Source organism: Peromyscus californicus, unplaced genomic scaffold (assembly GCF_007827085.1).
Source record: "Peromyscus californicus insignis strain IS unplaced genomic scaffold, ASM782708v3 Scaffold_4__1_contigs__length_199733344, whole genome shotgun sequence".
NCBI classification, from domain to species: domain Eukaryota; kingdom Metazoa; phylum Chordata; class Mammalia; order Rodentia; family Cricetidae; genus Peromyscus; species Peromyscus californicus.
The window spans coordinates 35,071,083-35,085,791 of record NW_026294562.1 but is presented as its reverse complement, the minus strand read 5'-3'; the positions used below and the strand labels follow the sequence as shown (position 1 = coordinate 35,085,791).

Here is a 14,709-nt window from a genome sequence, read left to right as displayed (position 1 = left end):
GTGTTTTTATGGAATGTTGGTGTGTGCGAATGTGTTTGTCTCTGCTCTTTTTTGGTCATTTTGTTGTATTCTTCTTTGTCTGTTTTTATTTGTCTTATTTTATTATCATTCTCTAGATGCCTGTTTGTTTTCTAAGGAGACACAGAAAGGGTGTGCATTTGGATGGGAGGGGAGGGGAGGAGGAACTGGGAGGAGTAGGGGGAGGGAAACCATTAGACCATATTGTGTGGAAAAAATCTATTTCCGGTAGAAGAAAAATAATTCTAGAGGATCTAAACAAAGGGTCATAAACTGGCTAGTCACAATGTCAGCTTTTTGCTGTCATTACTGCTCACAGTGGGTTTCCTCAGGGCAGAAGTTTCAATCTCAAACTTGAACGATGAAGACAGGGGCGTCCATGTTCTCTAGCCAATTCAGTTGATTTTACCTCGCTCAGCACACATACCCTAAGCACTTCCCCAGGGCAAGGCTGACCGACATTTTTATTAGCAATAATCTCTGCCTTCTTCTGATTATCTGGAGATTTAAGACCACATAATCACCCTCCACGTCAGAGGGGTGGGGGAAGAACTGGCTAAGAGGCCCCAAATCCCTCCTAACACTTGCTTCTTCCCTATCAGCAAGATTAGAGCACTCATGCCTCTCGGCCGCTAGTGTTCAGATCTGGCAGGCTAGCCTGGGCTTTTCCAGGCCAGGAGGAAGAACAGCTTTGAGGGTAATGTCTGGGGCCCCGGGTAGGCTGGTCTCTCTGAGACAGTGCAGGGCACTCTATCTGTCCTTCCACCGGCAGTGAGCAGACCAGGAACCCCAGACAAACAGGAGCCACAGGCAAGTGGCCTGACTCCCACAGCCATGCTGAAACAGAGCAACGAGAGGAGACCGTCCCTGAGCTACAAGCCCTGGACTATTCCAGAGACCGAGGAGGTGCCCAGCACCAGGAGCAACCAACATCGCAGGAGCATCTGCTCCTTGGGAGCCCGCACTGGCTCTCAGGCCAGCATCACACCACCGTGGACCTACAATTACTACATTGAGGAAGATGAGGACGGCGGGGAGGAGGAAGAGGACTGGAAGGATGACCTTGCGGAGGAGAACCAGCAGCCAGAGTGCTCCACAGCCCCTCTGGATGGCCATACTGACACTCCAGTCCAGCTCTCCACGCTGAAAGTGAACGTAGGCGGCCACAGCTACCAGCTGGAATGCTGCGAGCTAGCCAACTACCCCAAAACGCGTCTGGGCCGTCTGGCCACCTCCACCAGCCGCAGCTGCCAGCTGGGCCTGTGCGACGATTACGAGGCACAGACAGACGAGTACTTCTTTGACCGTGACCCCGCGGTCTTCCAGCTCATCTATAATTTCTACATATCCGGGGTGCTACTGGTGAGAGATGAGCTGTGTCCCCGCAGCTTCCTGGAGGAGCTAGGCTACTGGGGCGTGAGGCTCAAGTACACACCACGCTGTTGTCGCATCTGCTTTGAGGAGCGGAGGGACGAACTGAGCGAGCAGCTCAAGATCCAGCGGGAGCTGCGTGCACAGGCACAGGCCGAGGAGGCCGAGGAGCTCTTCCGGGACATGCGCTTCTACGGGCCGCAGCGTCGCCGCCTCTGGAACCTCATGGAGAAGCCCTTTTCCTCCGTGGCCGCCAAGGCCATGGGGGTGGCCTCCAACCTCTTCGTGCTCATCTCCGTGGTGGCCCTGGCGCTCAACACGGTGGAGGAGATGCAGCACCAGGCCGAGCAGGGCACGGGTGGTGGGGACCCGAGGCCCATCCTGGAGCACGTGGAGATGCTGTGTGTGGCTTTCTTCACCCTGGAGTTCCTGCTGCGCCTCGCCTCCACCCCCAACCTGCGACGCTTCGCGCGCAGCGCCCTCAACCTGGTGGACCTGGTGGCCATTCTGCCCTTCTACCTGCAGCTGCTGCTTGAGTGCTTCACGAGCGAGGACCAGAGGGGTGGCAAGGGTTCCCCGATGGAACATGACCTGGAGACCGTGGGGCGCGTGGGCAAGGTGGGCCAGGTGCTGCGCATCATGCGCCTCATGCGCATCTTCCGCATCCTCAAGCTGGCACGCCACTCCACCGGGCTGCGTGCCTTTGGCTTCACGCTGCGCCAGTGCTACCAGCAGGTGGGCTGCCTGATGCTCTTCATCACTATGGGCATCTTCTCCTTCTCTGCAGCTGTCTACTCGGTAGAGCACGATGTGCCTGGCACCAACTTCACCAGCATCCTCCATGCCTGGTGGTGGGCCGCGGTGAGTACTATGGCGCTTGCGCTTCTTCATCCTTTCTCCCAGGACGACGTACTCTGCCCCTCCCTTTCCTTAGTCATCAGCCTTGGCGAGCTTGTCTCTTGACCTTTTCAGGTCTGGCTAAAGGATAATGCACCTCTGTACCACATGGCTGCCTCCAAAACAACCTGAACAGATGTTTTAAAGTTGGAATGACATCAAGATTGTTGTTTACTAATTCAATTTTACATGGTCCTAAAGATTTTCAAATCCAGGTTTGATCTGAAAGTCCTTAACAGGGAGCTGATGAGGTGTTGCATGAATCCTGCCTGTAATCCCTGCACTTGGGAGGTGGAGTGAGGAGGGTCAGGAATTCAAGGCCAGCCTTGGCCAGCTTAGGTTACTTGAGGCCCTCCCACCTCAAAGAGAGAGAGAGAGAGAGAGAGAGAGAGAGAGAGAGAGAGAGAGAGAGAGAGAGAGAATGAACAAACAACAAAAGCAAAACCTGAAGAAGAAAAAAGAAATCTTTGGCAGGCAGAATTTAAGAAAAGTGAGAAATGATTCACATTTTGTGGATACAATAGGCCTCCTCATTGCCCAGTCGCCACTTATTGGACACTTAGTGTCCTAAATGATTTATAAGCTGGTTTTACTTAAACATCACAAAGAAATGGCTGTTGTCACCCTCTTTTTAAGAGGACAAGTAAGAAGTGGCTTCAGTGTTTGAAGGACACTATAGATATGTTAGGAGGGGGTAAGATTTGGCTGAACAATGTTGATCCTAACTGAGACCTTACTGCCTCTTGTTCTAGTTAAGTCTGAGTGTGGAAAGATGCATCTAACTTCTAACTACACTGCAGTTCTTCCAGGAGAGAGTGTAATTGTCCCATTTTATAACCAGAGGTGCCGGGGTCCAGAGAGTGTGGGGGTAGGCGCACAGCTGGAGGTGATACCCAGGGATAAAATGTAAGTCCCTCCTACTCTAACTTCTACACCCTTTCCTTGCCCTGCCACTGTGCCTTGCAAGCTTTCGGTCATTGTCACACCTTGTCTAATGTGACTGTTAATATACCTCTTTTTCTTATCACTGTTTTGAATACTCGACTCTTTTTTTTTTTGGTTTTTCGAGACAGGGTTTCTCTGTGTAGCTTTGCGCCTTTTCCTGGAACTCACTTGGTAGCCCAGGCTGGCCTCGAACTCACAGAGATTCGCCTGTCTCTGCCTCCCGAGTGCTGGGATTAAAGGCGTGTGCCACCACCGCCCGGCTCGACTCTTTATAGTAATCTATACCATTTACTTAAAATGCCTATTTCTGGTATACTAGATAAATCCCTGAAAGATACAAACCACCTCACCTCAGATCAGCGAGTAAACTTGCTGGTATGAGGAAGAATTGAATAGCTCCTTCGTTTTCCTCCTTTAAAGCAGATGGTAATGCAAATGAGAGCAGATGTTTATGACATCCACATTGACGATGTCAGCACACAGTCCAGTACAAAATTCTGAGATAAACCTAACCCCAGGGCCACTGACAGAACACGACATCAGGATGGGAGACTCAGAAGGGGCTAGCCTCCAGGATCCCAGCGATTAACCATGATTCCGTCAGCCCACCATTCACTTTCCTCATCCCCATGTCTCTACAAGAGGAAGCTGGACTTGAAGTCCCCTGCAGCTCACTGTGTCTTCCTTCCCTTTCAAGCTGAAAGTAAGGGCGCTGTTAGGCTCTTCTGAGCAAGCTTGTCAGAGGCGGCTGCTCTGATCAGATTCCAATGATGAAAGGTCATCTCCATAGTAGATAAACCATGTGTACAGATGGAGTTCTTGGAGGATGATTTGTCCCCAGCAAATGACATTTACTTTAAAAGGTGACTGAAGTGGAAATACAAACAGCAAATCCACATGCTGACAATATAATACAAAGGTTTTCGTTTATTTATTTTTATTGCATGTACATTGGTTTGCCGGTATGAGGGTGTTGGATTCCTTGGAACTGGAATTACAGACAGTTGTGAGCTGCCACGTGGGCGCTGGCAATTGAACCCTGGTTCTTTGGAAGAGCAGCAGTGCTCTTAACCCCTGAGCCATCTCTCCAGCCCGATAATACAAAGTTTTAAAGTCAAATTTTCATTCAGCCAAAGATCTTAAAAGGCTATGGTGAACAGGCCATGGCACTATGGGGCTTCCAACTCATTTTAGCCCACAATATTTGTGCTACATTAACTATACTAATATAAATACTTTTAGTAGATCTATTGATACTGAATTTTCACCTTTAAAATATTTCTGATGTTAATGCTCATTGATCACTTAATTTCCTGTGCTAATTAATGCCAAGTGAAACTTTTTCTCTTCTGGTAATGAATTCATTTTATTCAGAATCAGTGAATTTTTTTTAAAAAAAATTCACAACAAAAGTTAAATCACCATTGACTTTTTTAATCTGTGAAATAGTTTACCTATTATTGTTTTAATCAATGTGAGGGGTTTGGAGTATAGAGCCCTTATCTTTATCAAACACGGTTTTTACAAACCAAATCTCACATATTCTGACCTCCCCTTTCAACCTACCTTACCCCATACCAGTGACCTTTATCCAGTCTGTTCTGAGATTTATACAGGACAAGTCATTATGAAGTGCACAAGTGACTGATAACTCGTGTGTTCTCCCCGGGCAAACCTAAGAACCCAGTAGGAACAATTTCCTTGATTATTCTAGGACTGTGGCGTTCCTCAGAACCGATGCTATAAGCTCAGCTCTTTTTGGTACTTTGATTATCTTGCATGTTATGTACTTAGGCATTTTATTATCAGAGAGCAAGGAGGAAAGAACACCATGAAATGATAGATACAAAGTGCCCTGGTTCTTAGACGTAGTTGTAAAGTGAGAGGATGTAAAATAACGCACAGAAGTCCATCTTCCTCCCTGAGGACACGCAGTATGCCAGGTCATACTCTAAACACTAAGCACTGAATGATGGGTGGTGAGTGGAGGGTATCTTTCCATTATGATGCTTACATTTTAGTGCAGAAAGAAATGTAATCATTTCTAATATTGGTGTGAGAAAACATATGGGATAGCAGGATAGAGAGCAGGTGGGATGGTAGAATTTTTTTTTTTGATGGTATAACAGAAATGTCATGTTGGAGATGAGATGACCTTGAGTTCAAGTTTGAACCATGAAAAGAAATTCACTTAAATCTACATAACTAAACAGTCATAAGAAGGTGAGAAGTGGGATTTTGACAATAGGTAACATGTTACTCTGTACGCTTATTCAAAATTTAAATAAATAAAAAAAGAAGTGGGATTTTAAAAGTAACTGGCCCACGAGTATTTTATTGAGCACATATACTTTTTCCTAAAACCTTGAACACAACCCCCAAATGCATACACATTTGCTTGTTTATAAATGATGTATAAGTTACAAATTACTTACTGCCACAGCAATGGCATGTCACAACCCATGCCAACACTGGATGACTTAAAGAATCAAGCATTCATTTAGTGCATGAATATAAAAGTGAGCAACTTAATCTAGGTGTGGCTGTGCACGCTTTTAATCCTAGCCCTTAGGAAGCAAAACCAGGCAGATCTCTGTGAGACTGAAGCCATGCTGGTCTATATAGCAAGTTCCAGGCCCACCAGGACTGCACAGTGAGATCTTGCCCCAGTAAATGAATAAATAAATAAATAAATAAATAGGTAAATGCCTGTGAGCAACTAATCTGGTCTGTTTAAACTACAAGTTCTTTTCATCTGGTAACCCTCACTCTCATGTCTGACAGCCCAGCTGGATTAAAGATGGTAGGTATAAAGATTAAAAGGAGGGAACTGGACTTCATGTCCCTCGAACTTCTACAGGCCTGTCTCTTGGCTGTGGCAAAGGCCAGGAGAGAGAGTACAGACCTAACTATGCAAGCACTGCATCATATCACTTCTGTTCATATTTGCTCAACTTGTTGAATTGTAGATATCAGCTCAACCCAAAGCATGTCACATGACCATACTCAAGCAAGTGTCAAGCCAGGTCAGCCCAGGAAAGCAAAGCTTTGTGAGACTTATAGAAAATACCTTGGTGGCAGGGAGGTACAGTAAGTTAGATCTAATAAAAAAAGATCATCCTACTGTAGTAATATATTACTGCTCAAATATATTATACCCATACACTCACATATTGAAATGTCAAGGTGAAGTAAAAAAAAAATGATAGATATTTTCTTTTCTTTTTTTCTTTCCTTTGGCACAGGGTCCCACAGTGTAACTCTGGCTGACCTGGAACTCACAAATAGACCACGAGGACCTTGAACTCACAGAGATCACTGCCTCTGCCTCCCAAATGCTAGGATTAAAGGTGTGTGCTCCCACACCTGGCTGTGATTGATAGAATCTTATTATGCTACTCACATGAGACACAGATTCTCCGACTCATTCTCCTAGGTATTGTTTGTTCCTTACCAGAACTTAGAGAACAACTCGCAAGCTGATCTGCTTTTAATATCATCCCTCTCTCTAATGTCAAGGATCCTTCAACCCTCTGTAATTCGAGTGGGAGTTTTAAAAGAAATAAACCACTTTCGTTATTGTGAAGAATTTTCCCTATTGTGCAGCCCTTATATATGCAAGAACGAATCCCTCGTGGAGCTTCACATCTGCAATTCCTCGTGTATGTAAGATAGACCCTTCTCCTCTGCCAAATGCTGGTTATTTGTGAGCACTCATGTAATAAGAAACAGCTGTAACATTCTAGCCTGTAGTAAGTCTGTAATAAGTAGAAGCTACCACATCTATCTAGCTGATAGTCTTTATCACATGGAAGCAATAACCTTTGACTCCAGATCCATTTTAGGAGAAATTAAACCAGGAATGATCCCTTCTCCACTGGGGGGGAAAGAAAAATTGTGAGACGTAAGAAGGGCAAGCTTCTGAGTATGTAGATCAGCAGGCCATGCCCGGAGCAGCGCCAGCCATGTGGGGGTTTTCAGGATTACCCAATTGGTAAATACATCCTATGGGCCAACAACGATAGCTCTATGATGAAGTTGTAACCATCAGCCTCCTGAGTGGGTTTGTCTTCAAGTAAAAAGGCCAGTTAGATTGTCAACAAACCATTTCCTTTGGACTCTTCCAGAAAAATTAAAGTTGTAGGAGTCAAAGAGGAAACTATGTCATAAACCCATCACTTCTAAAACTCTCCTAAAAGGAAACTTGTCTTAGGCTGAGGCACCAGATAGATGTGCCCCACAGAGCCGGCTCCCTCTTTGCTTTCCTAAATGATAGTATCATTTCCTTGAAAATAGTTGGTCTTTGGAAGATCACTGAAATTTATTTTAATTGATTGCTTGGAAACAACGCATATGTGAAGTGAATTAGGGTACAGTCAGGAAAATGGAAATCAAGGTGAGGATTTGCTGAGGGAAAAGATGCACGGTTATTAGGAAGGTAACAGAAAAAAAGTAGCAAATGGAGAGAACAACTATTGGCCTTAGAACAGGAAGAACAGATGGGAGACGGTAGTGTTATCAGACTTGGGCCTACAGAGGAGGACCATGTGGAGCTTGTGCACAGATCTACAAGGTGGCGCCTTGAGGCTGGTGCTGGGAGGACTGGGAGGTTCAAACTATCTGAGCCATATGATGATGATGATGATGATGATGATGATGATGATGATGATGATGGAAATCAGAGTCAACCACAGAGACCCTCCTACCTCCTTCTTACCTCCCAGTCTCCCAAATGTGCCTCTGCTCTGAAAAACAGCCAATAAGGGAAACTGGGAAATGTAGGCCATAGAATCCCAGTTGGAGAATCAAAGAAAAGGGCACCAAGCTTGGGGCTGAACTGGACTGCCTGTAATATCTGGTACAGAAAGTACTGAAGTTCTAGCTTGTTCAGAAACAGTTATAAGTGAGGCAACAGCTCAAAGACACCAGTTTTGTTGTTTGTTTTTGTTTGTTTGTTTGTTTTGTATCTTAGGGGCCCCTTTTATGTCTTTAAAGCATGTTTCTCCTCTTGTTCAAGATGACTTCAATGGAATGTGAGTGAGCATCAAAGGGATGGAGAGGTGTTTAATAAGCTGAAGATGCATAGGGCATCTTTATTGTCTGCCTCTGTGTGGGTAGATTGCTGGACCTGCATCTGTGGTTTGCCTTAGCTTGGGCCAATCTCCTCCTTTCTGTACCACTTACACTCATGTTAAAACTGTAGCATACCATAACATCCAAATGAAAGTCAATGTTCAGAGTGTTAATCTCATTCTTACTACAAAATACTTTGAGGAATTGCCCCCAGAGTGATTGCATTCAGTATTTGATGTAGGCAACTGACATCAAGATTAATTAGCAGGATGGGTACAGCAACTTTTACCTATCTGAATTGTTTCATTAGATTATAATCCTAGAGGAAATATTTGCAAAAAAGAAATATTTGTTGCAACAGTAGCATGGATAAATAGCCTTTGAAAGACAACATATACTGTTGAGCATAGTTTTAAGAGGGAAAACAGCCTTTACTGGCTCTCTTCTTTGGGAAAACCCGAAGGGGTACTAATTATTTTCTTAATTAGGTTTATTTCCTGGAATCATACTTCCTAGATGCATGAACTACTGGCTTCCAAGACATTTTATCTATGCCCTATTTTTCATGAGGGAAACAAACATTGTTTGTTGAAGGAGAAATTCAAGTGTGATATTCCTGTCTCAGAGGAAACCCTGATGCTTGTCTGAACAGTGGTTGGCAGGCCAGGATTTGTTGATTAATGAGGGAGCTGTCATGGGACAGTCATGTTCTGAGTCTTGAAACACAAAACTAGGGGAAAGCTGTAAGTTTTCAGTAGCATGGTCCGCTTCCAGTTTAAGACTGATTAAAAAGCCAGTTTTGCTAGATTTTTGCAGACACTTTGGTTCCATTTCCAAACTCATCTTCTGCTAATGGGAGAACTCACTCTGTAAGGTCATTTGGTCAGTCTGGGGTCTTCTGTTTTAATACCATCTATGAAGATGTGATATATGCTATGTAATCTACAGAAAATTCCCTAAGCCAAGAAATCCTAAATCTTACCCCGAGGCAAGGGACAAAATAAAATTACAAACTAGGCATAGGGGCACACACCTTTAATCCCAGAATTTGGAAGACAGAGGCAGGTGGATCTCTGTGAGTTCTAGACCAGCCTGCTCCACATAGTGAGTTCCAGAACAGCCAGAGTTACATAGTGCGACTCTGTCTCAAAAATAAATAAATAAAAAAGAACAAGGTTACATATTGAATAAAATTATCCTCAAAACAGACAGCAAAACAATTCTATATTTTGAACATATTTTTAGGGACCAGATACACATAGCCTCCTAGCAGGAGAGGTCTCTTCTCTGAAACTAGAGATCCAAGATACTCAAGATTTCTCATACCTGATTATGTATTTCAGATATTTTTGTTTAAGGCAAAACAATTTGCTTTTGACTTTTCACTCAAATTTTATCCAAAAAATAAAAATTAAAATATTGTAATTATATTTTCATACCAGAAATAAAAGAAAAAAGAAGAAATAAAATTTAAAAAGATCTTGATAATTTATGGGAAACAAAACTTAAAGAAAGTAAGGTTGGGGGTGAAGCTAAGCCAGTTTGGGAGTTAATCAAAAGCTTAATAACAGCCCTTTGTATTACTCACTTCCTTTCCTCTCTGTCTCCCCAACCCTTTCCTCACTGTTGGACCCTTGTGTGTCTGGCTGACTGCAGGGCCTTCTCCTTTGGAGCTGTGCAATGTTCCAAAACTATCCCTTCCTGTCATCACTTGTCTCAGTAACCAAACTCTCTTCAGTGGCCTCCACAAAAAAATCAATGACTGCATGGTCATCCTGGAGTGTAAGTGATGGTGTTTGTGATAGATGAAAAGTACAGCTTGGCTTGCACACGTGGAGAGAGGTCTGACTCTGGTATGGACAGGGACAAGACATATATGCAGACACACAGGCAGATGTGGAGATGAACTGAAGTGTAACATGGTCTCTGCTCATCCCTATGTTTTCATCCAGAGTATGGGAAAAGAATATCTTCTACCAAAGCCATGGGGAATGCTGGCTGAAATCTCCCTCACCCAGAATTTAGCCAAAGTCTAGACGGTCCTATTTCTACAGCTTGTGGGTCTATTAGACAGAAGAGGTCAAGTTCCTGGTGGAGAATTACTCCATAAGTGTTTGTGTTTGCTTCTCTTCAGCTGGGGCTAGCTTTAAGAGAGGACCCCTCAGGTCTCCCTCAGGCATATGCTCCCACAGCCTGTGGATAGGGACACCTTTGATTCCTATTACAATCATTCCAAGTAGGTACTATTATTATCTCCATATGCCAAAAATAGAAACTGAGGCAGAGATAATTTAACTGCTTTGCCCAAAACTCACACAACTGTGAAGTAGGTTCAGACCCAGGAAGTCAAGTGTGATCCCTTGCTGTGAGATAATGCCTTTGTACACTGGTTTAATAAAATGCTGATCGGCCAGTAGCCAGGCAGGGATAAGCAGCCAAGGAAAATTCTGGGAAGAAGAAGGCTGAGTCAAGAGACACCAGCCTGCTGTCTAGGGAGCAGCATGTAATGGCACACAGGTAAAGCCACGGAACATGTGGTGACATATAGATTAACAGAAATGGGCTGAGTTTAAGTGTAAGAGCTAGTCAGTAGTTAGCCTGAGCTGATGGCCGAGCAGTTATAAATAATATTAAGCTTCTGTGTGATTATTTTATTAGCAGGCCACGGGACTGCAGGACCCAGGCAGAACTGGAGAAACTTCTAGCTACAGTCCTTATTTCTTTTGTTTTGTTTTTTGTTGTTGTTGTTGTTGTTGCTGTTTTGGTTTTTCGAGACAGGGTTTCTCTGTGTAGCTTTGGTGCTTGTCCTGGATCTCGCTCTGTAGATCAGGCTGGCCTCGAACTCACAGAGATCAGCCTGGCTCTGCCTCCCGAGTGCTGGGATTAAAGGCGTGCACCACCACCGCCCGGCCCAGTTATTTCTTTAACCCTGTCTGTGCCATCCTACCTCTGTTAGGCTTGCGTGTGTTCTTCTGCCCTGGGAAAAGGTAGTTCTCTTGACAGAGATGGAGCAGTGAGCCTTGGGACCTGTCCTTCCCTTTCCGTGGCTCTTATCAGTGCCAGCTTTGCCCAGCTGGCTCATTTCTCCATTTCATTCCAATCAATCAACCACATTTGAAAGTTCAAACTAACTCTTGCGTCATCAGCACAACAGTGCTTACGTTTCTGAGCCAAAGGCCTTCTCAGTGTGGCAAGGGAGTGACTTTGTATAATTACCGCCATCTGTTGGAAGACCAGGACATCCATCACACAAATCCGAGGAGCAGCAAGCACCCCTGGAGCTGGCAAGAGGATATTTTTACTACAGTAAGCAACAGCCCTGCTTCAGAGGCTCCTAGTGACTTAGTCTGGGGACCAATGGAAGCACATGAGGCATAAAAACAGTCCCCAGGGGGTTTCCCCAGGGTTTTCTCTGGCTATACTAAGTGATAACTAGTCCCATGGGAATCTGCATTTTAAACAGGAAGCTTGTTAACCTAAATAAATCTCTAATTAGTGGGATTTAAAACAGTGTGTCAAGAATGATGAAAGGAATTTCATGAAGGGTGAACGTATTTTTGCTCTGTGAGGTCTTCTGAAGGTCCCTTCACAAAGTAATGAGTGTGTTTCTCTAGATGAGTACAATTAAAGCAGCTCCATTTAAAAAAAAAAAAAAAACAATTGAACTACACAGCAGCTCTGAGCAATGCTATCATTGTCTCCTTTCAAAGATGAGGGGAGCACAATGGAGTGTTCATTGCCCTGGGTGCCTGATACTGTGCCCACTGCTTTGTATATAGCTCTGCAGACCTCTGAGAGATGGTCCAGCATCTGAATGTATGTCCCAAGACCTACCAGCTCGGAAGGGTCAGTCTGGACTTGAACACCATTCAGATTGCCTCTAAGCTCAAGATTTTTCTCAGACATTCATGATGAAGGTGACTCCAGGGAATCCCCCTGTCCTAACACAGCCTAGAAGAGGTGTGGAAACAAAGACAATTACTGAACTCGTTCTATGACAGGAATTCAACATATGGTACATAAAGCTTGGTCCTCCAGCTCTTTAAAGTGGATCGTGTCTCCCTGTGCTGCATATAAAAACATTGGTGTGTCATAGTTAGGATTTAAACGAGCCTTTCAGCCCCACAGCTTGCATTCTTTCCACAGTCCTTCAGGCCACTCTGAAAGCTGGCCCCCTGGGAGCTCTTAACAGTTCCCCTGTGCATGTACAGGGTGACAGGGCTCTTTACTGCAGGCTGCTCTCCCTTTCTCTTCCTTCTTAGGGCTAACCGTTCCGTTCTGCTTTCCTTTTTTACAGGTAAGCATTTCCACTGTGGGCTATGGAGACATGTACCCAGAGACCCACCTGGGCAGGCTTTTTGCCTTCCTCTGCATCGCTTTCGGGATTATCCTCAATGGGATGCCCATTTCCATCCTCTACAACAAGTTCTCTGATTACTACAGCAAGCTCAAAGCCTACGAGTACACCGCCATCCGTAGGGAGCGGGGAAAGGTGAACTTTATGAAGAGAGCCACCAAGAAGATGGCTGAATGTCTATCTGGAAGCAACACACAGCCCACCACAAGGCATGAGAATTAATACTTCATTAGGACCCAAGGCTGCTAGACCCCAAGAACTTCAAAGCTTCATTGCTTCTTTTAAAATTATGGTCCCCTCTGGCAGCAAAGGGGCATGTGAAGCTGGCACACTCAAAGAGTGTTCTGTTCAAAGTTCTAACGCTAGGAATGCTCATTTGGGTGCAAACTCAAAATGCCCCACATTGTTCTTCAACTGGATTGTGTTTGTGGATGACGTTGGTACTGGAAATGGCTCCAAGGGGGCAACATTTTAGCTATCTCTTTTAGCTTTTCATGGCATCCAGCTCAATATGTATTTTTAGACTTGAATTAACGGGAGATGAGGTTTCCTAGTTCAAAGAAGGAGGGAGGGCTCTTAATTTTCCAGAGAATGGAGTGTTACAGCAAGAGCTATGTAAGCTTTGGAGTCAGACCAACCTCTCAGTCAGGATCCCAGATCTACCAGCTCGGAGATTTATGGGAACTTACTTCAACCCTCTGAGCCTCGGTCTCTTTAACTGTGAGATGTACAAAGTCGCACTTACCTCTTAATCTGAGTATTGGGATTGGAGATAACCCTTGTACGTGCTCAATATGTGATGGCTGTTCAAAGTGTCTGAGTGGTACTGCCTAATTATGTTCTCCACCAGTGGTTCAAACCAAAGGCAATTTTTGTCCCCCAGGTCATGTTTGGAGATGCTCTTGATTGTCACTCTAGTGACAGAGGAAAAGGCAGGTTCCCAGCACCTAGTAGATTAGAGGCATGGGATGCTACAGAACTCCCTACGGTGCATAGGGCAGACCCTTGCGCTACAAATTACTAGATGTCAGTGAGGCCAATGCTGAGGAATCTCTGTCTAGAATTACTATGGGAACCCAAACTTGGTCCATAAAATGTGCCTGTAATTGTGAATTTCTCCCTCCCTTGAAAGGAGGAGCATCCCCCCACCCCCGTCCTCATTCATAACTCAGACTTCCATCTTCCATTCTGTTTTCCAGAAAAGGGGTGGGGTAGCAAACCTGCCTTTTCAACAATTACTGTGTGATAAACACTGAAGGAAGGACCTCCCTAGACTGAGGGTTGGCCATCAGTGCCCTCGGATCATTTCTTTCCTTGAGATCATTCTTTTTTTTTTTTTTTTGTTTTTTGTTTTTTTGAGACAGGGTTTCTCTGTGTAGTTTTGGTGCCTGTCCTGGAGCTTGCTCTGTAGACCAGACTGGCCTCAAACTCATGGAAATCCACCTGGCTCTGCCTCCTGAGTGCTGGGATTAAAGGTGTGTGCCACCACCACCCGGTAAGATCATTCTTTTTCATTCCTTTCTGGGTCCACAGGGCTACTGTAACTCAAAGTCTTGAAATGGAAGGCTCATTTGGACAGAGCACACAGAGATTTGCCCCTGTCCTCTCAGAGTATGACTGTCCCAGCTCAATCATAAATAAGAGTAATTGTACTTTTGACAGTGGCAAATGCTAGGGACTGTACATACAGTTTGTAACTTCATATAACCCTCAATACATCCCTAAACTAAATGCTGTGGTTTTTCTATGTAATGAGAAATGGAAGCTTAGAGAGGTTAAATGATCCAGGTACATTCACCTAGCCACTAAAATATTGTGACTGGGCTTTATGCCTATGTTCACCTGATGCACAAGGCTCTGTTGGAATCTAAATATGTGGCTTTCATACACTATGATGTAGTGTCTGAAGGGTGGACAAAAGTGCACTGTTCTAAGATTACTACATCTAGGAGGTCAAGACATCTGTTCTGGTTAATTCTGTCAACTTGACACAACCTAGAATCACTTGTGAGATTCTCAGATCAGAGTGGCCTGTGACCATGGCTGTG

The 14,709-nt window shown here is 44.6% G+C and overlaps 1 protein-coding gene across 1 annotated transcript; it reads left to right on the top strand.

Moving 5' to 3' along the window:
* Positions 1–315: 315 nt before the first annotated feature.
* Positions 316–13,476, top strand: Kcnv2 (potassium voltage-gated channel modifier subfamily V member 2). The gene is made up of 2 exons (XM_052712373.1): positions 316–2,250; positions 12,602–13,476. Exons 1-2 carry the CDS (start codon positions 853–855, stop codon positions 12,881–12,883), a joined length of 1,680 nt encoding a protein of 559 aa, XP_052568333.1. The 5' UTR covers positions 316–852; the 3' UTR covers positions 12,884–13,476.
* Positions 13,477–14,709: the final 1,233 nt, after the last annotated feature.

What these genes read in the sequence shown, in the direction of transcription:
- Kcnv2 (XM_052712373.1), top strand. Translation starts at nt 853, where the DNA reads ATGCTGAAACAGAGCAACGAGAGGAGACCGTCCCTGAGCTACAAGCCC. An exon ending in ATGCCTGGTGGTGGGCCGCG is followed by an intron (nt 2,251 to 12,601) that starts GTGAGTACTATG and finishes CCTTTTTTACAG; the next exon opens with GTAAGCATTTCCACTGTGGG.